The 18,434-nt window shown below is 43.3% G+C and overlaps 1 protein-coding gene across 4 annotated transcripts in view; it reads right to left on the bottom strand.

Annotated features, from left to right (window-relative positions):
* Mast2 (microtubule associated serine/threonine kinase 2) overlaps positions 1 to 18,186 on the bottom strand; it is a 146,741-nt gene extending 128,555 nt beyond the window's left edge. For 2 of the 4 annotated variants that reach the window (XM_040756915.1, XM_040756917.1), the window contains exons 1-2: positions 17,742 to 18,186; positions 1,745 to 1,892 (exon numbers count right to left, since the gene is read on the bottom strand). In XM_040756915.1, the coding sequence (XP_040612849.1) occupies positions 1,745 to 1,892; positions 17,742 to 17,921 (328 nt within the window). In that variant the 5' untranslated portion in view covers positions 17,922 to 18,186. The remainder of the gene's footprint in view (positions 1 to 1,744; positions 1,893 to 17,741) is intronic. The other 2 variants (XM_040756914.1, XM_040756916.1) reach the window with 1 other exon arrangement.
* Between the last annotated feature and the right edge of the window lie 248 nt (positions 18,187 to 18,434).

Genomic DNA, 18,434 nt, shown 5'->3' with positions numbered 1-18,434 from the left:
CTGGGATTCTAAGTGATGTCACCACACATGACCTAGTCAACTTAGTTATCCCTCTAGCCCCCACAGCTTTCTTCTTTTTTAACTTTTTTTCCCTTTATTTTATGAGCATGAATGCTTTGACCGCATGTGTGTGTATGCATGGTGCCTGTAGAAGTCAGATGAGCCAGACATCCCTCAAATTGTAGTTACAGATGGCCATGAGGAAACATGTGGGTGCTGGGAATAAACAATACTATGCAAGAGCAGCAAGTGCTCTTAACCTCCACACCATCTATCCAGCCCCAGGTTTATTTGGTTTTGCTATCCTTTTTATATTTATTTACTCATTTATCAATTTATTTTTGTTTTTCAAGACAGTATTTCTCCTTGTAGCCCTGGCTATTCTAGAACTCATTCTGTAGACCAGGCTAGCCTCAAACTCAGAGATCTACCTGCATCTGCCTCCTAAGTACTAGGATTAAAAGTGTGCACCACCACCATCAGCTTGTTTTCTTTTTAATTATTAATTCAAAACCCTATTTATAGGGCTACTGAAATGGCTAAAGGGGTAAAGGCACTTGCAACCAAGCCTTATATAAACTCACTGACCCTCCAGATCAGCACAGTGGAGAACTAACCATAACAGCTGTCCTCCGAACTCGATGTGATGCCATGGCGAATATCACACAACTATACAAATCAGTTAGTTTCTTTGTTTTTTGTTTTGTTTTGGTTTTGGTTTTTCGAGACAGGTTACTCTGTGTAGCCTTGGCTGTCCTAGAACTCTTTATGTAGACCAGGCTGGATTCAAATTCACAGAGATCTATCTGCCTCTGTCTCCCTAGTGTTGGGATTAAAGGTGTGCAACACCACTCACTGCCCAGCAGTAAGTCTTGTTTAAGTTCAATTTATCCACAGACAATCAAAGGTAATCCTGTTCTTAAAAGATGAGCAGAATTCTATGAAAAGAGCAGAAAGCGCAAAATAAAAATAACAGCACAACAGTGAGACAATAAGGCTTAGGGGATGATCACTGAAAAGGAACCAAAAGAAAAAGAACTGAAAACTGTTTACTATTGGGGAAGAAGTATAGCAGGACATTTTCCTCTCTACTTATCTTCTCTACTGGCCATACTTTTTTTTTTCCACAGTCTATTGATTGAATAAAATCATACTGTATTTTAACTGTTTTCTACAAGAACCAAGACTTCTTTTACAATTTTGTACTTTGGGTCTTATAATTGTCTTTTCTTTGGAGGAGGCAGAAAGGTAATTATGTGATTTTGCTGGGGTTATAGCTCAGTGGCAGAGCACTTGCCTAACATACATAAGGGTCTGGATTTTTCCAGCATAGCTGGGGGATAGGGGTAGGTGTAAAGTTGGAAGTGGGGTGGTGAAGGTGAGAAGAATGTGAAATCTATAAAGATGTAAAAGGAGAAAAAAATCATACTGGAGTAGCCAAGAATACTAGTTAGCCAACAGATGTTCAGGTGGCTAGCATTCAGAGAATGTATAAAATAGTAGAAAGAAAACAACAACATTCTATACAATACTATCAAAGTAGAGGTTGTCAAGATGCTAAGAGAACTGATTTATCTTTAAATATTAACAACATGCAAGGGGTGTTAACACACACAACCCCACAATTATCCCCTATTCTCCCGTTTTGGTTCCAGAGATTTAACCCAGAGTTTATGCACATTAAACCACATACTAACATGCCCATTGCCCCACATTCCATTAAAAAACCAAGTTTGGTATTTACCTGACAGAGAACTGGCCAGGCTTCCTCTCCGTAATTTACAGTCATCCTGACTAAGTTGTCGATGGAGTTTAGCTTTTCCAGTAGATGAGAGTAAGTCAGGATTACTAAGTTTCCTGAAGAGCAGGGGACTAAGTCCAGTAACCATATCCTTCAATGAAAAAAGGAATGAAACATGAATCCTTAGTATCTTTCCTAAAGAACTTTATATTAAACTTCTATACAATATTCATTCTAATTAAAAAGTACCACTAAGGCTAGAGAGATGGCTCATCAGTTAAGAACATTAGCTGCTCTTCCAGTGGACAAGGGTTTAGTTCCCAGCATCCAAATAGCAGGTCACACTATCTCTAACTCCAGTCCCAGAGGACACAATGTCCTCTTCTGGCCTCCACAGGCACTGCAAACATATGGTACACAGACATACATACAGGCAAAATACCCATACATATAAAATAAAAATTCTAAATAACAATTTCAGCACTTGGGAGGCAGAGGCAGGCAGATCTCTGATGAGTTCAAGGTCAACCTTGAATGTGCTACAGAGCGCATTCCAGGACAACCAAGGCTACACAGAGAAACCCTGTCTCAAAAACAAAACAAACAAAAAAAGTGACTGTTTTCTAAAAGATTTAGCTATTGGGGACATGCACATGACACAGCACAATCACAGAAATCAGAACAACAATCAGGAATCCATTCTCTCTTTCCATCATGTGGGTACAAAAATTAGAACTCAGGTCACCAAGCTTGGCAGCAGGTATCTTTACTTGCATATCCCTCTTGCTGGCCCAAAAAGTACTACAATAAACACTGATATACAAATATCTCTGGTAGGTTAACTTGGAAGTCTTTGGGATAAAAATCCAGGAGTGATAGAGCTGCATCAAAAATATATTCAATGTCCTATTCGAGGACATGAAATATTAACCATGAAATGTCAAAGGAAACAATGAAAGGATCAGCTTACAAGATGAATTTTAGGACATTTTGATATAATGAGTGTGATTCTGTTTACTTAATTTATTTCTTTTTACTCTCTCTCATCACTTCTATCATGACATACATAGCAAGAAGTGACCTCACAAGATATCAAATCTGCCAGCACTTTGAGCCAGAAGTGTTAAAAATACATTTATATTAGCCAGGTGGTAGTGGCACACGCCTTTAATCCCAGCACGTGAGAGGCAGTGAGGAGGATCTCTGTGAGTTCAAGGCCAGCCTGGTCTACAAAGTGAGTTCTAGGGCATCCAGGGCTGTTACACAGAAAAACCCTGCCTGGAAAAAACAAAAAACATTATATTGTTTGTAAACTAACTGATCTAAGGTTATTTTGTGATAGCAAACCAAATACATTAAGACAGGTTTGGGGATATGGAGTGATGCCTCAGTTAAAAACAGTTACTGTTCTTGCAGAGGACTTGGGTTCAGTTCCCAGAACCCATATGGAGGCCTGAAAAAGGTACCAGTGCCACAGAGAACATGAAGAGGTCAAACCAAAACTTGCAAAAGTCAGTTCTCTTCTTCCACCATGTGAATCCCAGGAATCAAACTCAGGCTATCAGGGTTGGCAGCAAGTGCCTTTACCTAATGAACCAGCTCAAGCACAGCATCTGGTTTTCAGATAAACCACTCTGGTTGTCTATTTTCAGAGTATTCAGTTTATTTCTGTTTTTTTTTTTTTTTCAGAACTTTTGGTTTGCTAATTTGCTAGTCTATGTCTTCTGCCACTGCTCCAGTATCTAATTCTGTATTTTCCTGCAACTTATGCATATTACAATGTTTCTTGGCTTAGGGTTTTTTTGAGTGCCAATAAAGATCTCTTCATCTCAATAGGGTGAAGGGTAACAAGGGGAATACCTCCATAAGGTGTAATTGCCTCATACCAAAAACCAACAAAACATACTCCACTATTCAAGAGATGGATGGTACCAATTATTGGCTCAGCCAGAAAGATACATAAGGGTTAATTACAGTGTCTTGAGCCTTCTCATGTTCCCAGAAGTATGCAGGATTTTTTTTGTTCTTTTTTTTTTTTTACGAGACAGGGTTTCTCTGTATTGTTTTGGAGGCTTTCAGTCCAGCCTGGCCTCGAACTCACAGAGATCCGCCTGCCTCTGCCTCCTGAGTGCTGGGATTAAAGGCGTGTGCCACCACCAGCAAGCCCAAGATTTAACCCTACGGTTCAAGAAATGAGAGAGCAGCTGGGTGCTGGTGACACACGCCTTTAATCCCAGCACTCGGGAGACAGAGGCAGGTGGATCTCTGTGAGTTCAGGCCAGCCTGGTCTACAGAGCGAGTTCCAGGACAAACTCCAAAGCTATACAGAGAAACCCTGTTGGGGGGGGGGGGACGACAGAGAGAGAGAGGGGTTAAAAATACCTAAGAAGACAATTGTGGTGTCAGAAACTGACAGGATTTGCTGAAGGAGGCAGAGGCAGGAGGATCTAGAAAGGTCCAGGACAGCCAGGACTACACAGACTTTGTCTCAGAAACACTTAGTCTCTAAAAACAAGAGAGGGAGGGAGGGAGGGAGACGGGAAGGAAGGAGGGAGGAAGGAAGGGAGGGAGGGAGGAAGGAAGCAAGCAAGCAAGCAAGCTTTGAAGGTTATAGGATAACTAAAGATAAATTCTAAGAACTTATCTCAGCCTCCTACTCCAATCTATCTTTCTCAAATCTTACTTAAGCTGAATATCAAAAACTGCTAAGGTCGGGCTGGAGAGATGGTTCAGAAGTTAACAGCACTGGCTGTTCTTCCAGAGGTTCTGAGTTCAATTCCCAACAATCACATAATAAAAATAAATAAGTCTTTTTTTGTTTGTTTGTTTGTTTTTCTAGACAGGGTTTCTCTGTGGCTTTGGAGGCTGTCCTGGAACTCGCTTGGTAGTCCAGGCTGGTCTCAAACTCACAGAGATCCACCTGCCTCTGCCTCCGGAGTGCTGGGATTAAAGGCGTGCGCCACCAACGCCCGGCTATAAATAAATCTTTTGAAAAAAACTGCTAAGGTCTGAGGGAGAGAAAGCATATTAAAGATTTCCATGTGGGTCTGGAGAAGACTCAGTGGTTAAAAGCACTGGCTCCTTCCTCTTCCAGAGAACCCAGGTTCAATTTCCAGTACCCACATGGCAAGTCACAACTGTCTGTAACTCCAGTTCCAGGAGATCTAACACTCTCATACAGGCAAACCAATGCACATGAAATAAAAATAAATCATTTAAAAATTTCCATGTGTAAAGGCACAGTTTTCTCTTAATTAGTGCTATAATGGAGACAGACTCAAGCCAGTATAACAAGCTACAGCTTTTACCTTACTTTTACTGTTCACATCTCAGAAAGATAAAATTTTATACTTTGATTTTACTGAATATATGATTTGCTGTAATTGTGTCATATTCATGATCATTGTTTTTATGTATTTGCAGTTGTTTCAATGCATCACTTGTGAGTCTAAAATAGTGTGGGCAAGACTAGAATAAATCACTGGTAGAGTACTTGTCTAGATGGCTTAGCAGTTAAGAGCACGGACTGCTCTTCCAAAGAACCTAGGTTAGATTCCAGACATCCACTTGCCCTCTTCTGTTATCAATGGACACCAGGCACACACATGGAGCACATACATTCATGCAGGCAAAATACCGATACACATAAAACATTTGTTTTTAATTTTTGTAAGACAGAGTTTCTCAGGGCTAGAGAGAGAGCTCTGCAGTTAGGAACACTGGCTGCTCTTCCAAAAGTCCTGAGTTCAATTCCCAGAAAACACAAGATGGCTCACAACCATCTGTAATGAAATTTGGTGCCCTCTTCTGGCCTGCAGGCATACATGCAGCCAGAACACTGTATACTAAATAAAAAAATAATAAATGGCCGGGCAGTGGTGGCGCACGCCTTTAATCCCAGCACTCGGGAGGCAGAGGTAGGCGGATCTCTGTGAGTTCCAGGCTGGGCTGGACCGACAGCATCCAAAACAATACAGAGAAACCCTGTCTCGTAATAAATAAATAAATAAATCATTAACAAAAAAACAAAAAAGGACAGGGTTTCTCTGTGTAGCCCTAACTGTCCTGGAATTCGTTCCGTAGGCCAGACTGGCCTCAAATTCAGAAATCTGCCTGTCTCTGCCTCCCAGTGCTGGGATTAAAGGTTTGTACTACCATACCTGAACCTAAAAAAAAAAAAAAAATAAACAAGCAAACAATGTGGAAAAAACTGCTGCTAAAGTTTCTGAATATAACTAAGTAAGACATCCTATGGCCATCATACACTGTTTTTTAAAACTTAACAGGGCTGAACCAGGAAGACTGAGTCGGGAGACGAATAGAGGAGAGCAAGAAAAGAGATACCTTAATAGAAGGAGCCATTACAGGTTTAAAAAGAAATCTAGCACTAGGGAAATATCCAGAGATATACAAGAATGACCCCAACTAAGATTCTAAGCAATAGTGAAGAGGCTATCCTAAATGCCCTTCCCCTATAATGACATTGATGACTACCTTATATGCCATCCTAGAGCCTTCATCCAGTAGATGATGGAAGCAGAAGCAGAGACCCACAGCTAAGCCCTGAGCCCAATTCCTGAAATCCAGTTGTAGAGAGGGAGGAGTGATGAGCAAAGGGGTCAAGATCAGTCTGGGGAAACCCATAGAAACAGCTGACCCGAACAAGGGGGAGCTAATGGACCCCAGATTGACAGCTCAAAAACCAGCATATGACAGAACCAGGCCCCCTGAACGTGGGTGTCAGTTAGGAGAGCTGGACAGTCTACGAGGGCTCTGGTAGTGGAACAGCATTTATCCCTAGTGTACGAATGGACATTAGGAGCCCATTCCCCATAGAGGGATACTCTCTCAGCCTAGACACATGGAGCCTAGCCCACCCCAAAGGAGGTGACAGACTTTGATGACCCCCCCCATGGAAGGCCTCACCCTTTCTATGGAGCAGAAGAGGGATGGGATGGGGGTCAGTGGGAGGCATGGGAGGATGGAAGGGAGAGGAAACTGGGACTGATATATAAAATAAGATTTTTTCTAATTTAAATTAAAAAATAAAGTACATACATTGGTACAAAAATAGTTACATAGGAATAAAAGTTTGGGGGTCTGGAGAGATAGCTCAGCAGTTAAGACCTCTGGCTACTCTCCCAGAAGACCTGGATTCAATTCCCAGCACCCACATGGCAGAACAGTCATCTATCAGATATGACTCACTCTTCAGGTGTGGATGCTTACAAGTAGACAGAAACTTATCTACATAAAATAAGTCTTACAAGAAAAAGGAAAGAAAAGAAATAAGGGGACTGAAGAGATGGCTCAGAGGTTAAGAGCACTGGCTGCTCTTGCAGAGGTTCTGAGTTCCATTCCCAGAAACCACATGGTGGTTCACAACCATCTGTAATGAGATCTGGTGCCCTCTTCTGGCATGTAGGCATGATAGATAGATTAGATAGATAGATAGATAGATAGATAGATAGATAGATAGATAGGTAGGTAGGTAGGTAGGTAGGTAGGTAGGTAGGTAGGTAGGTAGGTAGGTAGGTAGGAGAAGGTAGGAGATCCAAGTCAGTCGGGGCTAAGAAACAGAGAAACAGGGACTCAAAATCCAAAAGAAGAAAAAGAAATAAGTTTTTTTTGTACAATTAAAGTTAATTTACTACCAATTCAGCAAGACGGTAGTGACTCATGCCTTTAATACCAGCACTCAGGAGGCAAAGGCAGGCCTCTGTTGAGTTTGAGGCCAGTCTAGTCTACGGAGAGAGTTCTAGGGCAGGCTTCAAAGCTACACACACACACACACACACACACACACACACACACACACACACACACACACACAAAACTTGTCTCAAAAAAAAATTACTACCAATTCAACTTAGAGTGTTAGAAATTTAAGGGTTGGAGGATGTAAGTCAGTGGTAAAACATTTGCTTAGTATATCTAATAGCATGTGTTTGATCCCCAGCACAATAAAAAATAAAAACAGCAAATTTAGGATGTCGCATGTATACTCTCCGTAGTAACCAGAAAGACAAGACCTAAAACTCACATACAAAAAAAAGAGAGAAAAAACAAACCATTCTCTACCCACACACACACACACACACACAAAATAAATACATACATACATACATACATACATCAACAGGGCACTGAGGTTATAGTTCAGCTGGTAAAATGTGTAGCATGCACAAATCCCTGCATTCTATCCCCCAACACTTCATAAACAGAGAGTAGTTGGCACACACCTGTAATTTTAGCACTAGGGAAGTAAAGGAAAGAGAGTTCATCTTCAGCTACAAAGCCCAGTCCACAGTTTCCCCCAAAAAAAGCAAGGAGGGGCTACATCCCAGCCTCTATAAGCTAATTCATTTGCATTATATTACATGGATAATATCACAATCTAACAACAGGTTATAATCAAGGCCTCATGAGTGTGGGAGTAGTCAAAGACCCACTGTAACAAAAGCAAAGGTAAACAAGTTTTTTCAGATTTTCTATCAGGCTTGGGGAGCAAGGACTTTTCTTGTACTCAAAATGGTTGTGACTCAAATTCTGTGAGTTCTGAAGGAATAAATGGAAACTAAAACTCCACAGCAGAGAGTAGCAAGAAGTTGAGTAAGTACGATTCCCCTTCCTCCTGAGATTCTACATAATGTTCTCACCCCTCTAGCAGTTAGACAAAGGGCTGTAACTGAGTCTGGAAGTAAAATACAACTGAAAGCGACTATGTGGGCCCATCATCCCAGTTTCCTCAGGTGACCTCACAAGAACCTGGATAGAGAATGGAAAAGAGTTTCAGTCTAGGTCACTCTGAATGTATCTGTTACAGCAACCAGTCCCTAACTAATATAAAGACCAAACCTGAGCTGGAATAACAATGTCCCCTTTCTTTGACTGGTCAAAGGCAGGAACTAAATACCCCAGGTTTACCTGACCAAAAATCACATCAATAAGATTCATTTGAAATAACTTTAGAAACTATTGCCAACTATATCTAAATGCTCTGCTTCATAAATCATAAAAATACTAGAAAGTAGCTCTAATTTGGTGAAACACAGGCAGAAGTACTAGGTAGGGAATTAATCTCCACTCAAGCAAGTATTAAAGGATTTTGCCATAGCTCGATTTCTCCCTCAGTGAACAAGCACTGCTAATACTATAGTTGCCACAGCTGAGATGATACCTCAGAATTTAGAAATGAGGGCCTCTAGAGCTTGGATTTTTTTTTGTTTTTTTTTTTTTTGTTTTTTTTTTTTTTTTTTTGTTTTTCGAGACAGGGTTTCTCTGTGGCTTTGGAGGCTGTCTTGGAACTAGCTCTGTAGACCAGGCTGGCCTCGAACTCACAGAGATCCGCCTGCCTCTGCCTCCCGAGTGCTGGGATTAAAGGCGTGCGCCACCAACGCCCGGTTTAGAGCTTGGATCTTAATTACATTCTCAAACTAAGGGATGTATATCACATATTCCATTCTAAGACATTCTTTTTCTTTTTTTCTTTCTTTTTTGTTTGTTTGTTCTTGTTGTTTTTGAGGCAGGGTTTCTTTGTGTAGTTCTGACTATCCCGGAACTCACTATATACCCCAGGCCGGCCTCAAGCTCAGAGATTTCTCCTGCCTCCTGAGTGCTGGGATTAAAGATGTGTATCACCACCACCTGGTCTAAGACAGTTTCTTAATAAAGAAATCTATATACTTCCCTGGAGGGAAAAATGTACACAGTAAAGTCTCCATTTTAAATGTAGGTATACTGCCGGGCGTTGGTGGCGCACTCGGGAGGCAGAGTGGATCTCTGTGAGTTCGAGGCCAGCCTGGTCTACAGAGTGAGTTCCAGGACAGCCTCCAAAACAATACAGAGAAACCCTGTCTCGAAAAACCAAAAAATAAATAAATAAATAAATAAATAAATAAATAAATAAATAAATAAAGGTACACTCTAGCCACAGTGCATGTGTAGAGCTCAGAGTAAACTTTCAAAAGTTGGTTCTCTATTTCCTTTTCTCTAAGGCAGGGTCTTTCTTACTGTTTCTGCTGCACTTCATACTTCAAGGTAGACAGACTTTTGCTATTCTATTTTCACCTCCCACCTTGCCCACTGAAATACTACAATTACAGATATGCTTTTTATACTGGCTCCAGGTATCTAATTGTGGTCACCAGGTTTGCACAAGCACCTACCTAGACCCATTGAGCCATCTCACCAGCAGAGAATCTGACTACTGCCTTCTGTAAAAAAGATAATTCAAAAAGTATAGAGATTTGGAAATCAGAAAATCAGACACAAATTACTACTCTCAAGAAGCAAATGTTCTGATATGGAAAAAAACAATATAAAAAATATGACCATAATATCAATAGATATGAAATCAAAAAGAGGGATGAAGAGATGGCTCAGCAGTTACAAGCATTGGCTGCTCTTCCAGAGGACCTGGGTTCAATTCCCAGCCCCCACATAGCAGCTCACAACTGTTGGATCCAGGGGATCCAACACCCTCACAGAGACATGAATACAGACAAAACACCAATGCACAGAAGTTAAAATTTGGGGAAAAAAATACAAAGAGAAAGGGGAGAGGCCATGAGAGTAATTTTAGAAAGGATACTCCAGAAAGGTTTCAAGAAATATTACCTCAACTCAGCGCTGAGTGTGTGTGTGTGTGTGTATGTGTGTGTGTGTGTGTGTGTGTGTGTATGTGGGGTGTGTGTGTGTGTGTGTATGTGGGGTGTGTGTGTGTGTGTGTGTGTGGTGGTGGTGGTGGTTTTGGGAAGCAGAAACAGATATCTGTAACTTGGAGGCCAGCCTGTTCTACAGAAAGAAGTCCAGTACAGTCAATTCTGTTATACAGAGAAACCCTGTCTCAAAAACAAAACAACAACAAAAAGTATTATCTCACAAGACATGAACAAAATGAGAAAATCAACCATATACATCCATCTGGAAAAGGGAATTCCAGGTACAAAAATCATCAAGTGAAATACTCCTAAAGCAATAGTAATTTTTTAAAAATGTTATCAGGTAGAAAGAAATGCTTAATATACTTGTGGACCACCAAGGCAAACAGTGTGACTGGAACTAGTTAACAGGAATGAAGAAATGAGACCAAGGAGAGGCAAGGGCCAGATTACAGAATGTCTTATAAGACAAAGTCATCAGCATTTTGGACTTGGATCTAAATTGTGATGGAAACAACTAAGATTTTTTTAGTAGAAAAGTGACTAGATCGCCGGGCGTTGGTGGCGCACCCCTTTAATCCCAGCACCCAGGAGGCAGAGGCAGGCGGATCTCTGTGAGTTCGAGGCCAGCCTGGTCTACAGAGTGAGTTCCAGGACAGCCTCCAAAACCACAGAGAAACCCTGTCTCGAAAAACCAAAAAAAAAAAAAAGTGACTAGATCTTTTTTTGTTGTTTTTTGTTTTTTTTGTTTTGTTTTGTTTTGTTTTGTTTTTTGAGACAGGGTTTCTCTGTGGCTTTGGAGGCTGTCCTAGAACTCGCTTGGTAGTCCAGGCTGGTCTCGAACTCACAGAGATCCGCCTGCCTCTGCTTCCCGAGTGCTGGGATTAAAGGCGTGTGCCACCAACGCCCGGCGTGACTAGATCTTAATTAAGGTTTTACAGAATGATTTGCTATGTGCAAAATATCACAGAAAGAAAAACACAAATAAAAATAGAATTAGGACTTGAGAGATGGCTCAGTGGTTAAGTGAACTGGCTGCTCTTCCAGAGGACCCAGGTTCAATTCCCAGCACCCACATGGCTGGTCACACCTGCCTGTAACTCCAGTTCCAGGAGATCTAACACCCTCACACAGCCATACTCACAGACAAAAAACCCATGCACATAAAAATAAAACACTGGGAAAAAAGAATAGAGTTAGAAGATGAATTTGGAGACTTATAGTAACTTATATGAAAGACAAGACAGGGCAAGATTATTGAGTCCATAGTCCTGAGGGGAGGGGATTCAGACAGGGTCTCTCTGTGTAGCCTTGGCTGTCCTGGAACTCACTCTGTAGACAGGATGGCTTCAGACTCAGAGATCCACCTGCCTCTGCCTACAAAGTGCTGGGATTAAAGGTGTGCACCACCACTACTTGGCTCTATAATCTTAATAGTATAGAGTAACAATGGAAACAAGTAGGGCAGTTTCCTCAACAGAATGTAGTACCTGACAGACAAGTGGAATGAGAAATCATAGCAACAGATTGACTCAGTGGGTAAAGGCACTTGTCATAGAGCCTAATGCCTGAGTTCCAGCTTCAAGATCCACATAGCAGGAGAGAATCAACTCCTTAAATTTGTCCTGTGACCTCCACGTGTGTGGAGATACAAGCATACCCACAAATATACATAAACATACAGGGTGGTGGTTTGAATGAAAAAGGACCCCATAGAATCATAAGGAGTGGTACTATTGGGAGGTGTGGCTTTGGAGTAGGTGTGGACTTGTTGGAAGAAGTGTGTCGCTGGAAGCAGGCCCAATGTCACTCTCCCTGATGTCTACTGATCTGTAGTGTAGAACTCTCAGCTCCTCTCCAGCACCTGCATGTTGTCAGGCTTCCCTCCTCAATGACAATGGACTAAACCTCTGAAACTGTAAGGCAGCCCCAATTACATGTTTTCCTTTCTAAGAGTTGCTGTGGTCATGGTGTCTCTTCACATACCTGAGACAAACAGATATACAATAAAAAAAAAGTTTTATAAAAGGAAATGAAACCCCCAGAAACAGCTGACCAGACAAAGGTTAACTCTTGAATCCCAGGCATCAGCCTGGGAATCCAGCATGGGACTGATCAAGACCCCCTGAATCTGGGTGTCAGTGAGGAGGCCTAGGTAATCTATTGAGCCTTGGGCAGCAGATCAGTACCCATCCCAAGTATACACACAGACTTTGGACTCCCATAGAACAATGTGAGGTGCACTCTCACCCTGAACTCTTGGGGGAGGGTCTAGACCCTGCCCTGGATGAAATAACAGACTATGAACACCCCCATGGAGGGCCTCACCCTCCCTGGGGAAATGAGGGGATAATGGGGGGGTTGGAGGGAAGGGCACGGGAGGAGGGGAGGGAAAGGGAGAGGGACCTGGAACTGACTTGTGAAGCAACCTTGTTTCTTATCTAAATTTAAACTGGAAAATAAGATAAAAATCAAAAAAAAAAAAAAAGGAAATGAAAAGGATCAAGTCAGTACTTCTCTGTGACTTTGGAGACCCATCTGCCTCTGCCTCCCAAGTGCTGGGTGGGATTAAAGGCGTGGGCCACCACCGCCAGGCTAGCAGAGCCTCTTAAAAGAGTTATGCCTTGAGCTGGGTGGTGGTAAGTTCAAGTCCAGCCTGGTCTACAAGAACTAGTTCCAGGACACACTCCAAAGCAAAGTTGGAGGCATTATATAATACTTGACTTTAAAATATTCTAGAAAGTGGGCTGAAGACATGGTGGGTAAGAACATTTCTTACTCTTGTAGAAGACCCTAGTTTGATTCCTGGCATCATTCCCTCAGAATCATTCACAACTCCAGTTCCAAGGGGCCTGATATCCTCTCCAGCCTCCACAAGCCATTTGCACACACCTGGTACACACACATATACATACATACATATGTATGTAAATATATATATATATATATGGAAGCAAAACACTCATTACATAGAGTAAAAAATAAATCTAAAAGAATAATGATTTAAAAATTCAGGAAGCTATGATCAAACATTATGGTATTGTCATAGAAATAGACATGTAAACCAGTAAACTAGAATAGAGTACCTAGAGCTTAAATCCATCCATACACACACACACACACACACACACACACACACAGTTTCTCTGTGTGGTCTTGGCTGTCAATGGAATTCACTATGTAGACCAGTCCTGGCTCTGCCTCCTAAGAACAGGGATTACACACATGAGCCACCACTGCCTGGTGATTTTTAATGAAGATATTAAGTACATAACTGAAAAGCTCTTTAATAAGCTGTTGTAATTACTGAATATGCACCTGCAGAAGGAAACTACACTCTTTTCCCTATCCCTTAACTCCATACATAATCTTGCCTAAGTAGAATTTGGTTTTATCTCATTCATAAACACCTTTAGTTTTGAGAAGAGCTTTTTTTTTCATTTCAGGGACCTTACTTATAGCCAGCACAAATGACCTTATACCACAGCCTCCTAGACATTTTGCCTTCTAGAAGTCTTGTTCCCAGCAGGCCCCCATAAGACTCCAAAATGGTAGAGTTAATATTCATAGAAAAAAAGTTTTTATTTGTGTGTGTGTGTGTATTCATACATGTGTGTGGGTGCCTGAAAAGGCCGGAAGATGATCCTGGATCCCTTGGACCTGGAATGAGCTGCCTGATGTGGTACAAGAATCTTTTTTTTTTTTTTTTTTTTTTTTTTGGTTTTTCGAGACAGGGTTTCTCTGTAGCTTTGGAGGGAGGCTGTCCTGGAACTCACTTTGTAGACCAGGCTGTCCTCGAACTCACAGAGATCCACCTGCCTCTGCCTCCCGGGTGCTGGGATTAAAGGCGTGCGCCACCAACGCCCGGCTGTGGTACAAGAATCTTAACTTGGTCATCTGGGAGAACTACAAACACCCTTAACACTGAGGCATCTCTCTAGCCCTAATTTTCATTCTTTTAACCTTTTAAAAATTAAGCTCTTCGAGCCGGGCGTTGGTGGCACAGGCCTTTAATCCCAGCACTCAGGAGGCAGAGGCAGGCGGATCTCTGTGAGTTCAAGGCCAGGCTGGACCGACAGCCTCCAAAACAATACAGAGAAACCCTGTCTCGTAAAACCAAAAAAAAGAAAAGAAAAGAAAAGAACAGACATGATAGAAAAAACTTTAACCCCAACACTTAGGAGACAGAGACAGGCAGATCTCTGCGTCTGAATCCAACCTGGTCTGCAGAGTCAGTTAGTTCTAGGTCAACCAGGGACACAAGTGAGGTCTTCTTTTGTTTTTGTTTAAAAAAAAAAAAAAAAGCCAGGCAGATCTCCAGGGCTTACTGGCAGCAGAACCAACTTGATGAGCTATAGGGTAGTAAGAGATCCTGTCTCAAAAAACAAAGTGGGGCTGAGAAAATGGCTCGGCTATTAAAAGTGTTTGCTGTTCTTCCTGATGACTTGAAATGAATTCCCAGTACTCATTACATGTGGTTCATAACTGTCTAAAACTCCAGTTCTGAGAATCTACTACCCTCTCTGACTTTGATGAGCACCTGCCCTCCCATACACAAATGCACATGGAACAAACATACACATAATTTTAAAAAATGAAATAAAATCTTTAAAAAAGAAAAATGTGGCCGGGCGTTGGTGGCGCATGCCTTTAATCCCAGCACTCAGGAGGCAGAGGCAGTCGGATCTCTGTGAGTACGAGGCCGGGCTGGACCGACAGCCTCCAAAACAATACAGAGAAACCCTGTCTCGAAAAACCAAAAAAAAAAAAAAAGTGTCTTTAATCCCAGCACTCCACAGGCAGAGGAAGGAAGATATCTGTGAGTTTGAGGCCAGCCTGGTCTGGTCTGCCGAGCGGAGTTCCAGGACAGCCAGGACTAATTAGAGAAACCCTGTCTCCAAAAAAAAAAAAAAAAGAATAGAATTGTAACATGGTCAACAATGGCAAATAGTTCACATAGCTTGAGAAAATGAAGACTAAGGAAAAACTATGAGATTTAATTATATAAAAAAGTTCTCTGAGCCATTCACAGAATTCCCTTTTTAACTCTTTCACAATGAGACTTTACACAAGTATCCACATCCTATTTTAAGTTACAAAATAAGTTTTTACTATGGCTACACTATGGAAAATTATACAACAATGAAAAAGAAAAGTATTTCTATAAGGAACACAGAAGAAATGAAGAGAAATTTGAATAAAATAATTCAGTAACAAAGACTACAAACTTAATGTTATTTTTATTTACATGAGGGATTAGCTAAAAAGCATTCTATGGTGCTAGGGGTGGAAGTTTGGTAAACTTTGGAGAAGGTTAGTAAGTAGAAGAAAGAGTAAGGGAACATTCTGGGAACTGCAAATGTTCTCTACCTTGATATGCGTAGGAACATATGGGTGTATCAGTCATAAGAATTCATAGGCTGGCCAGGTGGTGGTGGCCCACACCTTTGATCCCAGCACTCCAGAGGCAGAGGTAGGCAGATCTCTGCAAGTTTGAAACCTGCCTGGTCTACAAGAGCTAGTTCCAGGACAGTCTCCAAAGCTGCACAAGGAAACCCTGTCTCAAAAAGAAAAAATTCATAAGCTGATTTGTGCACTATAACTAAGTCAAATCCCAATTTAAAAAACAAGCCAAGCCGGGCAGTGGTGGCGCACACCTTTAATCCCAGCACTCGGGAGGCAGAGGCAGGCGGATTTCTGTGAGTTTGAGGCCGGGCTGGACTGACAGCCTCCAAAACAATACAGAGAAACCCTGTCTTGTAAAACCAAAAAAATAAATAATGAAAAAAAGTATTTTTTCTAGACATGGATTCTCTGTGCATTCCTGGCTGTCCCGGAACTCTCTCTGTAGGCCAGACTGGCTTCAAACTCAAGAGATCCACCTGCCTCTGCCTCCCAAGTGCTGGAATTAAAGGCATTCATCACCACCACCCAACTAACAAAGTCTTTTTTAATTTTTTAAAAAGGGAGAATTGGCAGCTGGAGAGATGGCTCAGTTTCTGGCTGCTCTGACAGAGGACCTGTGTTTAATTCCCAATACCCACATGACAGCTCACAACTGTGTATAGCTCCAATTCCAGGTAATCTGACACCTTCACACAGAGGTAAGTGAAGGCAAAACACCAAAGCACATAAAAACTAAATCATTAAAATTTGTTTAAAAAGAAAAAAGGGAGATCAAGTAGCCTTGAGCATATCACTGAGGCATACAATACGGTCAACTGCACAAGGTAAACTAAGTCAGAAGAGTAAACACATTTCAAAAGTTTTGAATAGGTACTAGAAGGGGATTAAACGAAGTCAGCAGTCTAGAAGCCATGGCAAAGCTCTAAGGCTCAGAGAATAAAGAGTGGGGATGGATTAAAAACCATAGGGTAACATAGTATAACTCACAGTATATAATTATGCCTAAGGAAGCTTATTTTATATGAGGGGCAAGAGACAGGAGACCTGGAAGCCCAAAGACTCAAGGATGAGGTCTCAACTGGGGTCTGAAATAGAACTGTACAAAAGCAATGCTGTCCCTGGAGTTCATTACTACAGAACATTCCCTACAAATGCAACAAGAACAAAGATCTTGCAATGTCCCTTCTTGCCAGTCTCCTTTCGTTGAACTTTTACCGCTGAGAGTGGCAGTTTATCCTTTCTGATAAACTTTGCTGACCTTTATTCCCTTATCATAAACACACTTACTGTTGTCTAATAAAGTATATAAACACGTCCAGTCCATTCGGAAATCTCACCAGTACTTTTACATTTCTCTCTTTTCCCATTAAAGGTAAACTGGAAGGCAGAGCCTTCATCTATAGGTTCTCTGTCCACAGCACGGGCCTTGAAACTGCACACATGCAGGTTATTTGTAAAGTGGTTTGTCGTTAAGGAGATGGTTACCGAGAAAAATATTAACGATTCTGAATACTTGCCTATAAAAGTATAATGACCACCAAATCAAAATAACCAGGAGTGGCCCGATTTTGTAACTCTAAGAAACAGTCAACACTATCAAACTGGCATTCCTCCCTGAAACTATCCACGCCTCTAGATAACTCAGTAAGCCTGCTCTTTGCTGCTCATTCACCCTGTCTGCATTCCAGCACCCCTTCTATCCATTCAGAACCCCGGACTACAAATGCCCCCAAGAAGCATTTTATTCATTCCTCCAACCCGCCCTTCCCCAAGTCCACTGCAACCCCAGGCCCCCTTTTCTCAGCCTCCTCAGACCTCCCACTCCTCCCAACCGACTCAGTCCCCACCCATCACCGCCGCAGCCCGGTCCTCCCGCGAGGTCCCCTCCCCCACGGCGCCCACCCTCGCCCGCCGACCCCAACCCGCCTTACCTGCTCCCTGCCGTCGGGCCCCGCGGGCCCGCTCCGCTCCTCCAGTCGCTGCCTCCCGGGCGGCGCTCGCCGGCACGGGGGCAAGGGCTGCGGCTGGGGCAACTCAGCCGCCCGCGGAGCCACATCCTCCCGGCGAGCGGGCGGCGGCTGTGGCCGCTCGCGGCAGCGACTCCGCTTCATCTCCGCGTCTGGGCCCCGCGGGCTTCAGCACGGCGACTGCGCCGGCCTGGCTCGGCCCCGGGCCGCAGCGCTGCCGCGGCAAGCCCGGTCCACAGCCACCATGGCCCGGCGGGCGCTCGAAGCCACCCGCAGCCGGCCCGCGGCGTCTCCGCGCTTCCTGTGGGCTCAGGCGCCGAGACCTTCTCGGCGCGCCTCACGGAGGCAGCATAGCCACCGCCGCGCCCTCCACGCCCGGCACACGCTCGGCCGGCCACCCGCCGCCGCCGCCGCGGGCTCCGCAGCCAGCCGCCGGCCCGCCAGCCCGCCCGCCGCCCGGCCCGCCCCTCGCGCGCGCGCACGAGCAGCCCGCCTGCCGCCCACAGCACAGCGCGTGGCCTGCCGCGCACGCGCTGGCGAACGGTCACGAAGACCCGCCCGCGGGCGCGCTGCGCGGTCTCTGAGGCGGAAGGGGGCGGAGATCCCGGTGCGCCCGCGGCGGCTGCGGCTCGCCCATTGATTCCTCCATTCATCCTT

Source organism: Mesocricetus auratus, unplaced genomic scaffold (genome assembly GCF_017639785.1).
Source record: "Mesocricetus auratus isolate SY011 unplaced genomic scaffold, BCM_Maur_2.0 Super-Scaffold_100014, whole genome shotgun sequence".
Taxonomy (NCBI): domain Eukaryota; kingdom Metazoa; phylum Chordata; class Mammalia; order Rodentia; family Cricetidae; genus Mesocricetus; species Mesocricetus auratus.
The sequence above is the reverse complement of the archived record's forward strand: the minus strand, read 5'-3'. Positions and strand labels throughout refer to the sequence as shown.